The 21932-nt window shown below is 34.9% G+C and overlaps 2 protein-coding genes across 3 annotated transcripts in view; both read right to left on the reverse strand.

Moving 5' to 3' along the window:
- Window positions 1–5247: 5247 nt before the first annotated feature.
- Window positions 5248–7404, reverse strand: LOC133522744 (uncharacterized). Its single transcript, XM_061858176.1, has 2 exons — window positions 6617–7404; window positions 5248–5754 (listed from the first exon to the last, which is right to left on the reverse strand). Exons 1-2 carry the CDS (start codon window positions 7019–7021, stop codon window positions 5494–5496), a joined length of 666 nt encoding a protein of 221 aa, XP_061714160.1. The 5' UTR covers window positions 7022–7404; the 3' UTR covers window positions 5248–5493.
- A 4489-nt stretch (window positions 7405–11893) lies between these two features.
- The window catches only part of LOC133522741 (potassium channel subfamily K member 1-like), an 89082-nt gene continuing 79043 nt past the window's right edge, over window positions 11894–21932 (reverse strand). For both annotated transcript variants that reach the window (XM_061858172.1, XM_061858171.1), the window contains 4 exons: window positions 17457–17597; window positions 16329–16538; window positions 14980–15168; window positions 11894–13605 (listed from right to left, as the gene is read on the reverse strand). In XM_061858172.1, the coding sequence (XP_061714156.1) occupies window positions 13295–13605; window positions 14980–15168; window positions 16329–16538; window positions 17457–17597 (851 nt within the window). In that variant the 3' untranslated portion in view covers window positions 11894–13294. The remainder of the gene's footprint in view (window positions 13606–14979; window positions 15169–16328; window positions 16539–17456; window positions 17598–21932) is intronic.

Consider the following 21932-nt stretch of genomic DNA (forward strand, 5'->3'; position numbering starts at 1 on the left):
ACAAATTGGTGACGCTAGTTTTTGAGCATTTTTGAAGTGAAAACTTCTTTAGCGGCGCTGTGCACTATTTGTGATGGGGAAAAAATGTTAAACTCGCGACAGGTCACGTGACCGACAGATTCGTGACCTGATCGAAAAACTGTTACAATGTCATTGAAGCCAGTAGACCGCTGGCGCAACTTAAATATTAACGTTGTGCATTTTTAAGTTAAATAATTGTAATAGTTCTGAAGTGTTAAATTTTTAATGTAATATAAATTGTCATGTTTGTGTACGACAGCGCAATAAATGAATATTGTTTTTTACCACATAAATGATTGTACTTATATACTGATAATTAAAGCAATTCGTGCAAAATTATTCCCTAACCATTCCAAAATATCAAAAATGCACAACGTTATTATTCAAGTTTTCACTTCTGCCGGCACTTGTTGTTGTTGTTGTTTTTTTTATTTTACAACGCTCAAATCTTCCTCGCATTGTCCCGGCATTTTGCCACGGCTCATGGGAGCCTGGGGCCCGCTTGGGGAGCTGGGGACAACTAATCTCAAGGTTTGGCGTAGGCACTAGTTTTTACGAAAGCGACTGCCATCTGATCTTTCAACCCAGAAGGTAAACTAGGCCTTGGTAGGATTAGTCCGGTTTCCTCACGATGTTTTCCGTCACCGAAAAGCGACTGGTAAATATTAAATGATATTTCGTACATAAGTTCCGAAAAACTCATTGGTACGAGCCGGGGTTTGAACCCGCGACCTCCGGATTGCAAGTCACACGCTCTTACCGCTAGGCCACCAGCGCTTTTTAGGGTTCCGTAGCCAAATGGCAAAAACGTCATAAAATTTAAACAAAACAAACATGGGGGGGGGGGATATCTATGGATAGGTCTTCAAAAATGATATTGAAGTTTCAAATATCATTTTTTTTCTAAACTGAATAGTTTGCGCGAGAGACTTCCAAACTGGTAAAATGTGTGTCTCCCCCCTGTAACTTCTAAAATAACAGAATGATAAAACTAAAAAAAATATATGATGTACATTACCATGCAAACTTCCACCGCAAATTGGTTTGAATGAGATCTAGTAAGTAGTTTTTTTTTAATACATCATAAATGGTAGGGAACCCTTCATGGACGAGTCCGACTCGCACTTGGCCGCTTTTTTTTCAAATATCACCACGTATCGTTTTACAGCGTTCAAATATCACCATAAAACTAACATTGGAGTATGATGCCAGGTTATTTTCTGATCGAATCGGTCGATTTGATCATCCCGTCTGGGTGCCTCCATTATATGGGTGTTTACTATACTATAAAAACCGGTTAAAGTGCCAATTACATCCAAACTTTATCAGGACCCGATTTCGGGCCCGAAAAAGAATATTTTTCCGTTTCACGGAATATCAGCACATCGTTAACAATATTTGAAATGTTAAAAATAATTTGTCTCTAATTGCCAAAAATGTTCAACGTTTGATATTTTTGCATATGAACCATTTTTTTTACATTTCAAATATTGTAAATGATGTGCTGATATTTAGTGAAACGGAAAAATATTCTTTTTCGGGCCCGAAAACGATTATCATGCCCGAAATCGGGACTGATTTCGGACCCGAAATCGGGAACAGGAATGTAATTGGCGCTTAAGTGCAAGTCAGACTCGCCCACGAAGGGTGGGCAGCCTGGTGACAGACAGATAGACGGACAGTGGAGTATTAGTAATAGTTTTTACGTTTACGGTACGTTTTTACCCTTTGGGTACGGAATCCTAAAAATGTGACTTAAGCAGCAAAAATGTGACTTTTAGGGAAACGAAACGTAACTTATGACTCCAGAGCCCTGGCAACACTGCTCCTATCTGACTTTGTCTATTCAACTTTGGGAACAATTAAAATCATTTTTATCATATATTTTTATTTATGTGACACTACCATATGTAAATTATAATTATTTTATATAAATTATTACCTATTTCAGTTTGTCTTTGTCTATGTTCATAAAATTTATGGAGGTCAGAGGCACATATACCCTCCATAAAGCCTTGCACTTGGGTCTGGCCGGTTAGAACATAGACAAAAGTCTGCAATGTCAATGCTGTCAAAGTCATTTCCGCAAAACTATTTTCTTTATCAAAACTATCAGTTTTCATATTAAATGATTAAATAACGATTTATGTTCTTGAAATAGATTTATTGATTAATTTTTAAAATTAAAAATCCACCGCACAGTATCGCCGCTCAGACTCGGTTAAAGTTTAATCCGTACTACTAAACTAAGAAACAACAATTATTTCAAGGTAAGAAATATTTTAATCTATAAATAAAATAATTGTACTATTGCCAAATTCAAATACATAAAAGTTAATCTTACCACCCTCTTAAGTCGCACGGCCGCTCTATCGCGTCCAAAATTACAATCTAAATTCATCATAGATGTAAATTGTAACATTGTTTTAGCTGGCAATTTAGAACTCTGGTAGCTATTAGCAAGGTTAGTAATTAGGGACATAGGTTATAGTATTGTTTAAAATGTGACTGTTTTGTTTTAGATGGTGAACGTGAGCAAAAAATCCTTGGGCGTCATATCATTTCCTTGGAAAGGCTCACAATCAAAAGGCACGGATCCGCCACATAATTGTGACTAGTTGTAGTTTCCCGGTGACCATCAACAAGACCGCTGCACTGAGCTGTGGAGCAGAAAGTGTCCGACAATCGGATAGATGTAATAACAACTTTGTCTGTCATATATTCATGTATTTTTAGTTTTTTGGGCTGATATATGTGATATGATTACAAGTTACACTAATTGCAATTGTGGAGTAAAATCAGATGTGCCAAAGATCATGTTTTAGATATATAAAAAGCTATATTAAATGCAATAAATAGTATATGTATATATATAAAAAATTGTTTTTATCATGAAGATTTTAATGACTTCTATTTATTGTTATGAAGGTGATCTGGGAATTAAAACATGCGCTAAAAATAGGCGACCTAAACATAAATAACGCCTTAAAAAAATCAAAAGATAATCACACGCACAGGATAGGTTAACTATTTGGTACCCACATCAATAATGAACCGAAATTACCGACCTGTGGTCTCATTGAATAAAATTCATATAGGTATGTAGATATTATATGGAAGTGTCACAGTTAGTTCAACAAGCACCGTCCGATACATAAATTTGTATAGAAAATGACTTTTTTCCTGCCTATTGTATGTTTTTCGAACGAATTAAGCTCTTTTGATCCTAATATATAGGAATAAAAATATTTATAACTTGATAATAAACTGTATTGTTACCTTTTATATTGAAAAAACTTTAAAATATAGATATCATTATCTCTTAGGACAAAAGATGCCTGTGATTTTGATTAATATGTAACATAATATTTTTTTATTCGATAAATACTAATTTAAAAACCTCACTCCAACAAAAACAAAAAATAAAAAAATACAAAAAGAAATTCTGTCGCCGGGATTCGAACCCAGAACCACTAGCTAGAACTGGATCACTACCTACCAAAACCCGCCAGGCTAAACCGTTTGTCAATTTTAGTACTGAGATACAAAGAGAGCGCCACTAGTATAAACGAACTTTTGAAAGGGGCATTTTTTTGTATGGAGTTAGCGTTCTTCTCCTAGTGAGTATTATATTCTTTGCTGCAGGGGCAGGACAGTCGCCTGTAAAGCCCTTTATTCGAAAAAATTGCGCCATCTATTTCACTTAACACATTGGCAAAAAAAACAGCACAAGTTCACATCCCCGCATCCACGTTGGCTACACTTTATCTGGGGGCCTACCGCGAAAACCGAAATTCGCAAATTGCGGGGATCTTTCTCTTTTACTCTCACTAAGACGTATTTAGAGTGACAGAGAAAAATGCCCGCAATTGACGAATTACGATTTTCCCGGTAGCCGCCCTGTTATCTGAGGGCCTACCGCGAATCCCCGAACAAAATTTTGCCTCTGTCACACTTACGTACAAATTTACAAGTGTGTCAGAGTAGCAAAACTTCGTTCGTGGTTCGCGGTAGGCTCTCTGCCCTTGGATTCAAAACTTGTGAATACCCGCAAAATAAAAAATTGCGTAATTGAGTTTCGTGCTCCTTTTTATATTCTCCAGCCATTTAAAATATTTTATCCTGTAATTAACTAGCTAACTTTATTATAATTTTCTTGTTAAAATCGTACTATGTATAACATTGTATTGTACTACTTACTTGCATGTCTTTACAATATCTGTTTGCCAATATATTTTACATCAAGTAAATATTATAATAAAGTTGTTTGTTAATGGGTACTGGAAGAGCAAAACTTTTGATATAACAAATTATATATGATCCTGTTTACATATTGATTAGTGTTTAGTGTGAGTTTATGCATTTGTAGCAAATATATAAACTCGCACTAAACATTAATCAATCTGTAAACAGGGCTATAACAGCGAAAATCGAAGTTCGTCAATTGCGGGCATTTTTCTCTGTCCCCTAATTACGTCTTAGTGAGAGTAAAAGAGAAAGATCCCGCAATTTGCGAATTTCGATTTTCGCGGTAGGCCCCCAGGCCCTATAGGTACTAGATATTATACGTAGGTAATATTACAGACGTTAATGCTTTTAGTTAAGAATTACAGATGGCGCTTCAAAATGGATACACAAAAGTTCCACGAGACTCTCTTTGTCCTATATATTATACTAATACTACTCTCTGCATGACTGTCAACAAAGTTTCCGGTCAAGGTGACCTTTCCAGTTTCCAACCGTGTAGGCGGTGATTTGCCACTAAGGTTAGGGTGACTTTGGATTGGACCATCCGACGCTTAGTTAGTGACCTACTCTCAGTCACTATGGTCACCAACAGATAGGGCCAAAGAGTAAGTATATTAGGTAGACAGGGCGTTTGGGATATGGGTTCAAAAAAAAGTAGTCATTACAAATTAATTGCACCGACTTTACAGGCAAGTAGCCCAAGTAGGTGTATAGATCGTTTCATTCAAGACGCGACGCCGACGCGTACCTTAACTCGTATTGTCATATTATCAAAGATACTCGAACTATAGAGCCAATATTATGACGTGTCAGAGGGCTCTTCCATAATTTATTGTTGTAAAGCTTGTGCAGATTTAGCTTAAAAGTGAGAGAAACTAAAAGAGAGCTAAACAGGCCAAGTTTGCACAAAATAAATTACATATTAAGCTTTAACATTAGCAGAAGGTATTATTTACTAAGCGTAACAAAAAGAAAAGATTTATTCAGTGCACTAGTTCTTTATTTTAAAATTTAAATCAGGCATAAGGCCCATATTACAATTTGTAATTTACCTTATAAACTAACATACATATAAATGTCATACCTTCAACTAAACTCCATTTAATTGTGTGCTTTTATTTTGGATTTGGCAGTTTCTCCTAAACACACCCTTCAGTCAGAAGTCAATGCACAAGTGCTTATTGTAAGTGGTAGGAGTTTTATAATGTGCGTATTTGTTTTAGGCTAGGACGGTTCTGATACTTGTGGTGAAGTTTCATTTATTTTAACAGAGTGCCGGTGTAGCAGTCCTAATTGACCTTCTAAAATAATATCAGCAAATGCTTTCTTGGCATAAAGTTGTTGAGTCCGCTCCATTTTCCGAAGATCTGAAGCACATGCCATAGCCCAATGATAAAATTCGTCCCTGACTTCAATTACATTTGGATAGTCTAGCTCTGCTGGTTCTTCTGTCTTGCATTTTTTAACTTTTCTAGTTGAACTTTCCTGAAAAAAAATTAAGTATAAGATTACTAGATTAGCCTATTATAGCACACAAGACTACATGAATGATGAAACACCGTGGAATTAAGTGTGATTGTAAAGAATGAATTATTTATTGTTATGTTATTAATGATGAAATTGATAATTCAATGTATATTATATACCGTATTTTTTGACATTTAGATTTTATTCTAGAAAGGTTCTAGACTAGTATTTTTATACAATTTTGATGTTTGACGATCTTTTTGTGAAATTCTTATTATTAAGTTTACCATATCTATAATAGTTCAATGTTTTTTTTAGAACAATAATAACTGCATCAATAAATTGCTCTGATATTTAGATTAAGATGATATTTGTAAAATTTGACGATTTAAAAGTGCTTGTTGCTAGGCCTATTTGAATAAAGAATATTTTGACTTTGACTTTGACTCTTAAGGTAGAGTCACCAGGTGAATAAGATCACCGGCGCAATTGCATGGCAATGGCATGTATGTAAATAGTTTTTAAGTCTCATGAAGTGAAATGTTAACTTTTTTGAGAATAGTAAATATCTTTAACCCAAAAAAGCTTATATTTCAGACAAGATATCCATATTACAAAACACAAACAATTCACATATATTATTTAAAACAAAATATTTACAAATAAATGACTAATTATAAGAAGGTGCTCGGAGCTCAGACACTGTAAAGCCAAATAAAAATTTCGGGAATATTTAAAATACTTAATCAGGTACCTGTTCCTGATGCCAATCAAGTGAAAGGGCAGTCGTATTTGTATACAGTGTAAGAAATAAATCTGTAGAAGTATCTGAAGTATAGATCAATCCAAATAATAACCATTAAAACCAGTATTTATTTACCTCAAAATCTGTAAATTCATCATCTATGGTAAAACTTTGAGCATCCAAGATAGAATTTTCGCAAAATTCTTCAGATGATTCATCATCATACAGGAAATCCATTTCATGAAAGTACCATAATGAAGGTGTATATGATTCTCCTGCTGCCATAGCACTAAGGTATTTTTTGAATTCTTTGCGATAATTTGTTCGCAGAACGTTAAATTTCTTCTTTACATCTTCTCTTGTCGCTTCGGGAAACATTTCTCTGTACTTAGAGAGCAAAACAGCATATGCCATTTTTTTTCTTTCGCGGTCATAGTATACTTTGCTTTTTACATTCCACAAAGATGGTAAACTGCGGTATAGCTTAATACACTCTATGATAAATTCTCTCTCTTTTAATTTTGCCGCCGTTGTCGCCATATAAAATTACCAAGTCCAAATGAACTTAATAATTGTGCAATAACCCACAATTACTGTATACAAACTGCACAATATAGAAATAGTTATGGAACAAATTTTAAGTAGCACGGCATAATAGAAATAGTCACTGCTAAATCTTCAATAACGTTATAAATAGTCAATTAAATTAAAAAATCCTAAATTAAAATTGCACAATTTTATTAAACGAATAAAATTGTTAACTCTCACTGTCTCACTGTCAGTGGCAAGTGACAATGACAAACGAATGACGTTGACGTTTCCAACTTTTTGCTATTATTTTCATAGATATAATATTCCTACAGATGGAGTCTAAGCCAGCTGTCACCGTAGCCTCACACATTCAACTACATTTTTATTTACGATTCACAAGGAAAGGAGTAACCAGATAGAGGAGAGGAGTCTGGAGAGAGTGAGTCAGGAGTGGCCTTGTCGATAAAGTCATATCAATAAAGTATCGGCATTTTTTACAATTGTAACACAACTTTATATATTCCTATCAACCAGTATGATTTTGTGAGTTCGATATTACAATAATCAACAGCAAAAAATCCATGGTACACCAGCCAAAACCAAGCAAAATATGTTTTCGGCAATAATTGAGTTATTTTATTATATCATAAAGTATTAATTATCCATTAGATATATTATTATGATATTAATTTTTAGTGAAAGTAAGCTTTAATTAATCGCTATTCCGTTCCCTTCTGTGAAGATTATCGATATAAAACATGATTAAAATCGACAAGTCCACATCTCTAAAACATGCTAAAAATCCACTCCACATCGGTCGATTAGACTGGCTTACAATTTGTACTTCCCTGCCATGCCAACATGCAGTGTGGGGTTAACAGAGAGCATGACGTCATATTTTCGGGATAGGCGCAATAAAAGTGATGTCATATTTCAAGCTGGTTTATTTATGAATGATTTCAAGTAGGGTACAGATTGGGGTCTAATTTTATTTGCGGTTATCCACTTAAAGCATTTCATTTTTTTGTTATTGTTCTGCACTAATGTATATACGTTTCTATTCTACACAAAAATGTATCTACACTTACGTGAGTTAAACGATTAGGTATATTTTTTGTTTAAGTTATACGGTAGTAATTATTATTATGTCTAATAAACACTTGCCGTGAACACTATAAGTGTGTGTCCAGGTGGGACAATGTTTCACACAATTTGATTAAATAGTCATTTTAATTGTGTGGTGTGGACGCAAAATTAAATTGACTCGCCGATTCCACTTGATTATTTTGTTTTGACGAATGTAAGTTGGTAAAATTGTGTGAAAAACGTTCGCATATGCAAGAGCGATACAGAGGCAGATAGGTAGCCCTCAGGGTGCACAGACAAGATGCCAATCTTTCACGCTCCGTAGCGTAGGGCAGTTATCTCTCTGTATCACTCTTCCTTATTAGTGGGACAGAGACAGTTGTGTTACGTTCGCTATGGAGAATTAACGATTGGCATCTTGTCTACGCACCCGGGGAGTGCGTTAGGGGCAATTTTTTATTTTAAGCAATTAACTGTCACAATAAATCTAAAATTGGTGATTAAATTGTATGCGTGTGGACGCTAAATGAGATTTATTCTAATTAAATTTTGATGATATTGTGAATTTGTTTATCCCGCCTGGCCTTTACACATCTTTTTTACACGGCAGCTAAATTCATATCCAGTACAACTTTTGATTCTGAAATTTATATAAAACGATGTATAATCATCCTTAATTTATAATCATACATATATAAGTCTACTTATATTTATTATTCTTAACATTTGAAATAAAATCTTTTAACACATTGAAATCTATTTTTGATAACATGCATTAAGTAGTAAAGTTTTTTTTACAATCGTAGATAGTTCCCTGTAGAAATATTTTTTATAAACCACTAAGATTTCATAAAAAATAAAAAATAGGAAAAATTAAGTAGTTCTAGTACTAAAAAAAAGTTTTTCTTTAAAGAATATATAACATTTTTCGTAAAATAGCATAAGGCTTCTACAGACTTAGCAACAAATTGCTTGCGATTATCGTTAGCCACGCCCCCACAACATGGCATGAATTGAACGTTTTCGTTTCACGAAGTTTTCAACCCGTAACTATGTTTTTATTAGTGAATAGTGCCTAATTAAAATAAAACGTTTATTTTTTAAAATTTTACATGTTCAATCCATTATGGCATGTCGTAGCGGCGGAGCTTTGGGCGTTACCAACGATAATCACAAGCTCATTTTTTAAATGTAAGTAACTATAGAATCCTTAACACAACATACAAACGCTCCAGGGGGCCGTCATCCCTTCAATAAAAAAAAAACATGACTTTTTTATATACATAATTAGGTACGATCAGATATTACATCGCTTTTTAAAATGATTTACGTTTAATAATAAAAACAAATATACGTACAGCATTTTTATAAAAAAGACACTACTATACACATGAAGTCAGCGAATGAATCGACTGATTTCCTTCCTTTCATTTATTATTAAGATTAATAAGAAAGATGCGGCAAACCATAATTTTCTAATTAAAGTAGTTTACCTACATTATATTATGAAAATAAGTTTAAACATTGTTTCTTTTGTAATAGGTCATAAGTCAACAATATTGTCACTGCGTTTCGATTTAAAGTGAACGGAATATACTATTGCTATGCTAACCGTACTTTGTGGATTTTATTAATAGTAATGTATTCACTTTTGATATTAATTTAATCAGTCACAGCCACACTAGATGAACGATTAAAATGCAAATTGCAAAATTTGTGATGTTTAAGCGAAAAAGGACCACTTTCTGCATCCTACCTTCTCCATAGCAAAATATAAAAGTAGGGTATGTCTTTTGGTGACTGAGTCAACCATCAGTTTTGGTCTACAAAAGACCGAAAATTGCACTTTATATTTTCCCAAATTCGTACATTTTAGGTCTATAAGTAATCATGAAGTCGTAAAGGACAAAATAATGGTCAATTTTCGGTAAAGCTTCACTAAAACCGGTGATCAAATTATAAAACCTATGGGCTAAAAACGTTTATAGCTACGTACAAATTAAACTGCGTTATACGCCACAACAATCTACGTTTCTTATATCAGTAATATCAATATATTATCATTTAAGGATTTAAATAAAGATAATTAAATATATAATATTTTTTTGATAATCTCAGATAATCTACTAAATTATTGGTCAACTATCACACCGAATTGATACGTAAGTTACATGTAAATAAACTTTAGGTAAATAGGTACAAGATAATTTAAATTTCGTTAATATAGCACATACTCGTATATATTATTATATGAAATTAATTTTTAGTTCATTAAAGAACGGTTGTTTTGATTAGAATTAACCCTTAATATGCCCTTGTCAAAAAATTGTTACTGAATTAATAACCTTGAAATTGTAACCTTGTAATTACAGTCCAATTTGTTTGAGACGTATACGGGACAAAGCATGCGAAAGGTAAAATAATATTTACATTATGTATGTAAGTATTTATTCGTTTGATTCATAGCTACAGTACATAATATTTACTATTAGTTTGCACAACACCACTCTTTTTTGCAAGTCAGGCGTGGTTTTATTTTTTTATCAGATCAACTCTTAGCGCCTACACTTTTCATATTTGCCACCTTTTGTACTCACGGAAATGGACTATTCTATTAGACTATGAAAAAATATTTTAGCGTCTTGAAAATGAAGGCGGAGAGAATCGTCAAAAAATCTGCGCAGCTCTTAGTGGATGTAAATTTATTAAACTTAAAAAAAAAATTGAGACGACAGACTATGTTATTTGGTGGTCGGTATGAAAAATCTGTATTATTTCCAATTATGATTTATAAATTATTTTTCTTTAAATAGTATAATTAAAAAACGGTCGAATTAATATTGGTTTCATTTCACAGGATCAACAATTGATATGTTATTTAAATATTATAAGGTTAAGCCGTATACACAATTACACATCAGAATGATACAAGTCTATTTGCTGCCATACCTAGTACGTGAGGGTAGTGGATATAAACGGTATACGTCATCATTTTTAACAAATTCCTGAAGGCAAACGACCAGTCGAACCGCCTGATGGTAAGTAATTATAGACTTTGGCCCATGGATATCTGCAATACCAGAGGGATTGCAAGTGCGTTGCCGTTCTTTTTAGAGACGCTCTTTTTTTTTTTCTTTTTTTGCTTGAAAAGTTTTCCTTCATTCTGCTACTTCAAATGTGTGCATTTTAGTGTAATGTACTACATGTAACAGTCCAGGTTAGATTAAATCTGTATTGAGCAAAAAATTACATGATAGACAATGATATTATAACTAAAGATTGGTTCCAAAATTGAAGCGCTTACCTTATACAAATTGTACAAGCCTTTAGTCACGCCTAGGCAAGCGAGAAAATGCACATTTCTCGCTTGCCTAACGAGCTCCCGAAAACCGAAAGATGAATGGAATGCGAAAATAAATAAAAAATAACAGATTTCTTCGTAGGTATAGAAATAAACATGAAAGTAATTTTTTGTGCTCTTTATGTATAAGTAAAACCTATCTATATGTAGTTATAAAATATCATTGACGATAGATAGATAAGTTCGCACTACCCTCTGAATCGGAATCCTTTTTTTAAACCTTTTAAGTCATTTAGTCCCCATAAAAAATCTAATGTGAAAATAGAAAAGTGCGAAAATTTGTTAAATCCTTGTCAGTCTTAACGTGCTCAGTTCAGCTAGTTTCACCAGCGGTTGTAAAATTCACGAATTTTCGAAAGGATTATGTATGTATCACTGTTAAGTTTTAAGAGGACGGTCTTCGATATAATGCAATGGAATCAATAGACAGCGTGTGCAAAATTTGTGAAATAATTTATTTACGTACATTAATAGTATGTAAGTACCTATTTGAAGACTGCGCAGTACGCAGCCAAAATTCAGAAATTACGTTATGACCTACAATTTCTGCAGACTTTAATTTGGGTTGGAGTCACGTTATGTTGTATTTTATTGGCATATAAGCAGCAATTACAGCACTGATTTTGTAAAGTTGTGTAAAAACATGCAGGAAATGTTGATGACATATTTTTCCTTGCTCAAAGTAGATAAGTATACCAAAGTAGGCAATTTCAGCGCATTTCACTCCTGACGGTTACCGTCAACATAAAAAATAAAACGTTATCTATCTCATTCTTTGACTCTCGATTTTGCAAGACCGATAGAGAGGCTGATAACAGTTTTTCGATGTTGGCGGTAGGCCCTCTAAAATTCCAATAGTGCAATAATTAAGATTGCGTAGTCAAAATAATCTTTTTTTTATCTTATTTATGGCTTATAAAATAAATAAGATTAAAAAAATTATTTTGACTACGCAATCTTTTAGAATCTTCATAACTGTATTATAAACAACGTATGGATACCTACTTTGGCACTTTTTTCAAAGAACATTGACATTTCTTGTCATTTTTAAGTATTAAACTTAGTTAAGTATGTCAGTTATGTTTTGATGATCAGTTTTTTAATGTTTACATACTATTTTGAAATGTATCCTTTTTTCGTTATTTGTGAAATTCAGGTAAATATTTATAGTTATATTTATACTTAGGTAAAATCATTTTCATAATCAAAATAATTAGGTAAATCAAAATTATACCTACCGCAAAACTACTCTTATAAAAAGAGCATAGTCATGTATTAAATAGATTGAAATATATATCAAACATATATCAAGGAATACTATATGAACTATATCTTTACATAAATAGCATTCGAATTAGGTATGCCAATCCAATAGCTACGCGCCAAGTTCATTGTGCATATAAACAAAATGATTGTCAGATTCTTTTTTTACGTAGCACTTGCTATTTACTCAGGGAATATTCATTGACTTAGGAATCCTTATATCTGAAGTGTGAAGAGATTCCTAGTAGACAATACCACTTTGTTGCTCCCTTGCAAATGCTGTCAAGATAGCCAATTGTCCTGACGCTGTAAGACGTGCTTAGGCAAAATTTTAAATCACGTACTCAAAAACAAATGTATCTCGTATTGATATAATGGTCTCAAAATTTGTGTTGATATTTCGAGTACGTTATAAACGAAAAAAACAGCAAAGGTGAACAAATCTGACTCTTCGATTTTATACTTTCTAGAATCTAGATCTTCGTCTCTTTAGTAATCAAGATCTGTCCCCCCTGGCTGCCCTTTGGTTTACATTTGCAATTAATTTTGCCAGGCCAATCCAACGTAACCGTTTAATGGACATGAGGCACCCTCATATCCCTAGCATGGACAGGCGTGGTGTCCTCAGGGCTGGGACTGTCGTCCAAATGCGGCCGAATGTGTACGACGGACCGGCGCTGGTCGTGGTGGTTGTAGTCATCTCTCATGACGAGCCCGCCGATACCGTAGCCGCGGCCCATGACGCCGGAGCCGCTGAGACGCATTTTTTCCGGGTCCTCGTCCAGTTTCACGGAGGAGAAGACGGTGCTGAGGTTCAGTTGCGGGATGTCGTAGAAAACGGTTAACGTCAGCATGAGGAAAGTCAGCCCGGCCAGTAAGAAGACTGGAAAAAAATAGACATCAAGGACTAATCTCTGACCCTCTTATTCATACAATTTTACAACCCTGAATTACCTAGTTAATTTATGTTTTATCACTTTCTTACAAATATATAAGACAAACGATTATTAACTCTGTAACCGTTTGCTATAAAACCTTCTTCGCCTTAAGCGCTTTGTGCTGGTTGGTTGACAAAATAAAAACATTTGAAAGTCTCGTTCGGCACTCTCTCACATTTTTTGCACATGAGAAATGCTGAAGATTGGAGACATATTTTTTGCAAATAATTAACTGAATATAATATATTTAAAATACTGATGCACTTGATTCGGTCTATAATGTTATTTATCTCGGGGATCGAGTCTGGGACTAAATTTGACCCTCTCCAATTCCTATTTGCGGTCCCGGATCCGGAACATTGAAGTCGAACACCTTTCTATGGCGCTCTCGGATCCGGAACATTGAAACCGGTCGAAATCGAAACAGCTGAAGACGGGCACTACCAATTGCGACGTACGACTTGTTTCGCGCTAATTATCTATTGTCAGCTCTGTTATATACCGTGTTTTTATTTAATTCCGTTAACTTGGGGGTATCGGTAAGTACGTTTAAGGAAACTAAAGGGCATAGATAATTAAAAAAAAAATACTATTTTTGTTTTTATAATAAGTTTTTGGCAAAAATTTCATTTTTGGTACAAGCTTTTATCGCTGACTGTACTTTTTAGTCCACAGGCAACTAATACTCATCAAGACAATTCTAAAAACCCCAAACACAATTAGATTGCGTTTTCCTCCTCCTGTCTCCATCATCAGATCAGTTTGAAAATTTCAACCTTTTTTTTTAAAATACCAGTTTCATTTTTATTTTAAATTTAATTTAATATTTAAATTTAATTAATTTAAATTTAAATTTTAAGTACTTACGTTTAGTAGCAAATGTATGAACTCGTACTTAACACTAGTGAATATGTAAACAGGCTTAAGGCAAGTGTACACGCTCGAAAGGGCCTTATAAGATATAAATTAATTATTGATTATCGCCAAAATTGAGTTAATTAGAATACCGGTGTCTTTGAGAAAGTTACTTAATTTAAGCTCAGAGATGCGCCCTTGAAATTAACGAAAAAAAAACATGGTGTATAAGAACTCACGACCTTTATTTTTTTTAGTTTTAATATAAATTGTCAACTGTACTTTGGGTAGTTTTCTTATCTTTCTCTTGGTAGTCTCTCCTATGCGAAGCTAAAAGAGTTTGAGGGTTGTAGTGCGTTTATGAATAACACTATAAAAATCTACTGCCTACTTAAATTCACGGAAATGATGGATAATTCTGAGAAAGCTGACATATATGTAACTTGCAATCAAACCGTACTTACAAGTAGTAGCAACTTTGTACAACGGGCGGTACTCCTGCCCAGTTGAGTCTCCAGGAATGTAGTCGCCCAGCCCTATGGTGGTCAGCGAAATGAAGCAGTAGTAGAACGAGTCCAGGTAGTCCCAGCCCGGCTCAAGGGAGGCGAAGATCGCAGCTGGAATGACGAGGAAGAACACCACCAGGAACATCACTGGAATAGAGAATGCGACAATTTTTTTTTTTTTTTTTAATAAATATTATAGGACTTTATTACACAAATTGACTAAGTCCCACAGTAAGCTCAATAAGACTTGTGTTGAGGGTACCTAGACAACGATATATATAATATATAAATATTTATAAACACCCATGACTCAGGAACAAATATCCATGCTCATCACACGAATAAATGCCCTTACCAGGATTTGAACCCGGGACCATAAGCTTCGTAGGCAGGGTCACTACCCACTAGGCCAAACCGGTCGTCAAATTGATATCTTGAATTTATGTGCAGTCCGAGCGCAATTTCTATGCAACTGAAGGCCTATAATTTTTAATGTCCGCGGTGCGTCCTGTACGATTTTTTATAATTGGTACTACTACACAGGTCTCATCATATCGCGCGGTATATAAGTTAGGCTGACACAAGCTGATGAACATGGCGAGTACTCTAGGTAAGTGCACCCCTGCATGCTGCAGGTGATCAATGCCAAGGGAGTTGTGGTCATCGTCATGTTCTTCACTACCAATGCTACGCACAGAGCACGGGGACGTAAGGGGCAAGCGGGGCTCCTACAAGCCTTCGGGATTTGTGTGCAGAGTGAACATAGGCTCTACTGGCGATGTCCGATACTTTTTCCAACTTTCCACAGTCAGGAGCGAGTAGGATACAATTCTTACACAGTTTTAGAAATTTAACACCTTTCTTTAACTGTAAACTTTCAGCGTATTATAGGTTCTGCGTGGGCAGTATGCACATGCAAAGATAAAATTCATCTGTGAATCAATATTGAGAGCTAAATAGTTGATTCACAAATGGATTTTATCTACTTTATCTTGTTAAGGGCGGTTTCAGACTAGCGTTGATCGAGCGTACGCATACGCACGTGTATTAAACTCGTATAGACCAAAGGTATGGAAAAGTAACGCGCGTGTAAGCTCGTAAAAACCAAATGTAAGGAAATATAAAGCATGTAAGCTCGTACCGCCGAAACGACCGTATATGCGCAGAAAAAACGCCTAGTCTGAAACCGCCATTAAAATAAATATAATATTTCGTTTTTATATGTTATTGCTTTTACAACTACGTTCGCTTCTACGGGACAAGCCCTTTTCAAACGGCCTCCAGTTATTTAATCTTACGATACTTACCAATAATCGAAAGGTGCATCAGCCGTATAGTAAAGGGCCTGTATAGATGTCCAAGCTCAGCGTTCAAGGTGCGCAGCAGTGCCGTGGTCGGCAGCAGCAGTCGCTCCACCAGCGCCGACAGCAGGATCAGGGTAAGGGGGATACCCAGGACTGCGTATAGCATGCAGAACAACTTGCCCATCTTGGAGAGGGGGGTCACGTGGCCGTAGCCTGGAAAATAAAGAAATTTTATCAGTTGACAGATTATAAATAGTTATAAGAAAGAGTCCACAAAAGATCAGGTATAAATAGCATTCGTAGCATTTTTCCACTAACTAAGAATAAAGATATGTGCCTACGCCATATAATTTCCATGCAAGAAACAAAAACAGAAAAAGTAAATAAGCTGGCAAGGTGTACAAAATATGTTTATACCTACGCTCTTATATATTAGGCAAAAGGAGCCACTTTGTCAGTTGTAAATAATCCGCTTATGACGTATGGGTTTAGTGAGTTGTGTATTCTAGGTAGATTCATTCATAAAATAGAATATAAGGCGTAGGTACGTGAAGGTACCTAGCTAATTTGTGCCTACAACGGCGAACAACCAAAAAATACGTTCTCTTTAACAAAATTACGTATTAAAAGGTGCCCCATTCATTCCAATTTTATAACCCATGCTACAAGATAAATGATCATTGCCGTCCTAAAAATGTGGTCCATCCATCAATGTAGTCCTAAAAAATAAACTTGTAACATAAATTGATTACGGTCAATTTTCCATTCTTTTATAATATTTCACGTTCTTTTAAAAATCGTTAATGATTTCTAACTAAAAATTCTGGGTGATTCAGGTCACAGACCTTTAAAGGTCGCTGTCGCTTATTAAACAAGTGAAATTGACAATGTTAAGAACAAATGTTACATTTCTTATTTTTTGGTTTTTGATTTAAAAGACGAATTAAAGGACTTCTTTAATTTATGAAACGTATTTTTAAAGAAAAACTAAAAACTCAATTATGTAACTTGAAAACCAGTGAATTTAGATCCCTGGTTGACTGGGCTTAAATCATTGCAAATGGGCTATAGAATAACCCCTTTCAAGGAATAGGTCGAGTTACCAGTTACCCTGTATAACAAATTGCTTACCAATAGTAGTGATAACGGTAGAAGAGAAGAACAGCGATTGTCCGAAGCTCCAGTTGGGTCCGCCGCTTACGTTCTGCGCCGCCGGCACGCCCTGGTTGGTGGCTCGCACCACCACTTCTATCAGCGATTCCAGGTCATCAGCTGCGAAAGAAGGGGCTTGTTAGACCAACAGGAATTTGTTTTTCTCAAACATGCCCGGAAATACTCGCATTTGGTTCGTAAATCGACGCTATTTTTTATCCCAGCGTCGACAAATTGTAATTATTATCTCAGGCAGTTTTTCCTAAAAAGATAAAAGTATCTGGAGTAGCTTCTGTAATTTTGCAGAGCAACTGGGTATAAGGGGAAATTTTAGACAAAGCAATGCACTCGTCGTTTGTCGACGCTGACATACTCGACGCAAAATATATGACGAATTAATCCGTAAAACATAATCGTGCCTAAAATTTGTTAAGTAAAATTATTATTACGGCCACAGATAAATAAATATTGTAGGGGACATTCTTACACAATTTGACTGAGTCCCACGGTAAGCTCAAGAAAGCTTGTGTTGTGGGTACTCAAACAACGATATAATATAATATACAAATACTTAAATACACAGAAAACGTCCATGCCTCAGGAACAAATCTGTGCGCATCACACAATTAATACCCTTACTGGGATTCGAACCCACGACAAAGGCTTCATAGGCTACCCACTAGGCCAGACCGGTCTTCATAAAGCTAGTTTGTTTCTTTTAGAAGCACTTTATTTATGCACTATAACACCAGCTGCAGTGAAAACCACATTCGAGACCGTTTAAATAAAAAAAGTAAGTACTAAAATTTTCCAATTTGTAAATAGCTTTCCAGTGTTTTCCTGAAACCGGCATTAAGGCAACACGTCTGCGTACCAAACAACGGCTTTGGCTTAATAAGTAATGAGTTGGTAACAGAACGCGCTGCAAGCTGGCCGTTTAATGAAATAACGGGGCTTGGCACCGATTAATATTAATAAACTTTACCTGGAGTTATTTAGAAGATTGCGTAAAAAAATGTGGAGTCGTTATGTGCAGTTGAAATATAGAGTTTGTAACATAACATAGGACACGGGTACCGTCAACTTAAATAAATTGTGTAACTGATGTAATAGGTATAAACGTGAAATCGTCAATTTTTGATACCTACAGGTTTTCCAAACTTATTTTATTAATTAAAAAATATGAAAATACCAAATACTTATAAATAAGTAAAGTTAAATATCGAATAAAATAGTAAGTATATTTTTTATTTGTTTAACATTGTGGCGAACAGATCAGTATAATTTCATATGTGTTGCTTCTTATGACACATCAGCAGGCAAATCGCTATCTCAACTAGGTATTGCAAAAAAGAGTAATTCCCAGAGTTCCAGGTTCATCCTTTCATACCAATAATAACTTTATCCAGAACATTTTCACCTCGATACCACCTAGTTCCAAAACATGAATAATGGAATTTTCATTCCGCCATTCCATTCGCGGCGCCATTGTGATCATCATAAAGTTGCGTTATTGTTGTGTTATTGCGTGATTAATGGCACAGCTGATGGATTTTGTGATTTGGCCGCGTTGACCGCCCCGACAATATTGAATGTTTTTCGTGAGATTATCAATAAAACGTAAATGTTTCTTGGCAGCGATTAATTTCATGTTACCTTGACATTTGAATGGTACTTTAATTTGAAAACAAACCGGAGGGCGTGAAATCAGCGGTAGAAAATGTATACACACTAGCTTAGCTAGCACTTGTTTATTCAAAAACTGATGAGAAAGTTGATTTTTGTTTGGCCCAGAGGTTGACTGGTAGAGAATGCCTCAAGGCATTAAGTCCGCCTATTGTACGTTTTACTTGTATTTGTGCAATAAACTTTAAAATAAACAAATAATAAATAAAGTTGCATTTTATCCACATGTGTGGCAAAGTATTCTGAAGCAAATTTTGGGTTGTTTCTCTATGTTAGCTGGTAAAATTGACTTTTATAAATGATGATTTTGAATGATAAATGTTAATAACGTTCATTTGGATTTGGCTTGATTTTGTTTGATATTTTACAGTTAGTATTTTCATGTTTAATCCTCGTGCCTTGAAAGCCTCGCAACGCTTAATAAGATTCCACTTTTGGATTATTTCGCTTGCTCGGGTATCAATATTAGCACTAGCGGTTAAATAACAACTTTGCCCCCTCGTAAAACAAATAACTATTGAGTTCCGTCAGTTCATTCATCAGTGTATTTTGCATTCAGAGTATTTTGGATTAGATTCGAAGAATGATTAAGACACGTTTAAGATCTTGGAATGATCGATAACTAAACGACCTGTCAAAATTGACGTTTATTTCGATTCCGCTGTGATCCCAATAAGATCTATCTACGATATTTCTAACGTCAAAGTGACATTGGTTGCCCGAATCGAGCTGCTTCTGTCAATTATACGACGTACAAACGATATATAAATGAGAACTTATATAGTAACCGTAAAGGCATATTCTTGTTAAATTGAACGTTAAACTTTATTTATGAGGGTTCATAGAGTTCTCTGGGCAAAAGAATAATCTCATGTTTATTAATCTATCATCTTAGCTTAAACATTGAAGATTATTTTATTACTCGAAAGGTTCGCTAATTAGCAAGAAAGCAATAAGTAATATTCCAGACAGCGAACCGACCAATCATACACAAGTAGGTGACACGTGATTATGTGCGTGCATGTCCGCCCTATCAGAGCATATATTACCTACATTAAAGTAATTGCCCAAGCTGTGTCCAGGGGGTATTCTGATAACCTAGGAGGTCGCCGACACTTGGGAATGACCAGTTTCCAATCGCGTTAAGCTAAAAAGTCGTATCTTCATTTCAGTTTAATAATGGGATACGTCTTTTTGGTTCAAGGTGTTACTTTTAGCGTACAAGAACAATGCAGTAACGGCACTATGCCTTCATACAATATTAATCTTCTGTAGTGGACCGTAATGCAGACGTTACGAGGGCTTGTCTACTCCAGAAGCCGTTTGCAACATTTTAGACCTTAAGTTTATGGAATAAGATCCGAAATTGTGTACAATATTGAAACGTGACCATACATTGAATGAAATGTTTTACGTATTCGGCTACATAAGCCCGGAAATAATAAAGGCTTAGGCACAAAAGGGCACTAATGGTGGCATATAAAATTTGGTATGTAGCAGGAAAGAGGAGATACTTACTCCTGAATTCAGGTAGAAATCTAATAGTGCATTTAGTAAAAACAATTGTCATTAATCAGGTTTGTTTAAGGTTTTTGAGTCTGTTTGATTCAAACATAGGATCTGGATAATCTACATAGGTACCTTTTGTATAGTTCGTTACGCATATATAGTCTGGCAAACACAACTTGTCAGTCATTAAAAACCAGGAAAATTATACTCATCCCTTTCTTTTGTGTGCTAGTAGTAGCGTAAGACAAAGACAATATGATTATGTCTATGTTTGAAATGCCCCAAACTATAGGTACATTATGCATCATTAAGAGACGATTCAATAAGTAATAAAGTTTAGTAACACTTTTTCTAGGTAGTATAACATATTTAAATATAAAAGTGTGTAAACCTCTGCAAACGCATATTTTCTCGCATACAGATGGCCAAAAAACCGACCGATAACGTTACCCGCATCCCGCAACTAATCGACAAATTCTAGTCTTAATGGTGTAATTATATCGGAAATAAAATAATACCGGTACCGGTCAATAATATATCACCTCCATGTTTTTACGGTATAACTTTTTTTTATATTTGTGTGAGTGACTTCCACCTCTCTACTTTAGGTAGTCTAGTAGTAGTCTTTTGTGCAAGCGATGAGAAAAACTAACTAACCAACCAACTAACCTACTCAATACACGACTACACGTTTATACAAAACACACAAAGGTGATATATTATGGGCCGGTACTGTACCTACCTTACCATACCTACCTATCTACCTACCTACCGACCTATACCCTATCTTACCTTACCTATCCTTACTATTATCTTATACATTGTACATTAAAGGTTCAAGAGAGAAACAAATTTCGTATTAACATTGCAACATTGATGACCTCATGTGGCGTGCCACGTCAATAATTAGGTGAGTTCAAATACGCAATCAAAACAAGCATAAAGATATCAGTCCTTAATAATTCTAAGAAAATTATTTATTTACTTGTAATGCATTAATGATTTTACTAGTATTATTTGCCCAGACGCCAGAGTCACGATGTGTAACCGACTTATACATATACCTAATAAATTGCATTATTTAATTACGCACTGGCTAGGTTAGGCCATGTTTCAAAAACTTTGTAATATACTCAATACTCATGTATATTTGAAACTTCTCCAATAAAACAAGTTTTGTAGCAAAGTCTAGGGTTCAATTAACTAACCCCAGAATTTGGTTAATAACCGTTAAGCTACATTATTAATTTCTTCTAATAA

This window comes from Cydia pomonella, chromosome 11 (assembly GCF_033807575.1).
Source record: "Cydia pomonella isolate Wapato2018A chromosome 11, ilCydPomo1, whole genome shotgun sequence".
NCBI classification, from domain to species: domain Eukaryota; kingdom Metazoa; phylum Arthropoda; class Insecta; order Lepidoptera; family Tortricidae; genus Cydia; species Cydia pomonella.

What these genes read in the sequence shown, in the direction of transcription:
- LOC133522744 (XM_061858176.1), bottom strand. Translation starts at nt 7,021, where the DNA reads ATGGCGACAACGGCGGCAAAATTAAAAGAGAGAGAATTTATCATAGAG. An exon ending in ATGAATTTACAGATTTTGAG is followed by an intron (nt 5,755 to 6,616) that starts GTAAATAAATAC and finishes ATTTTTTTTCAG; the next exon opens with GAAAGTTCAACTAGAAAAGT.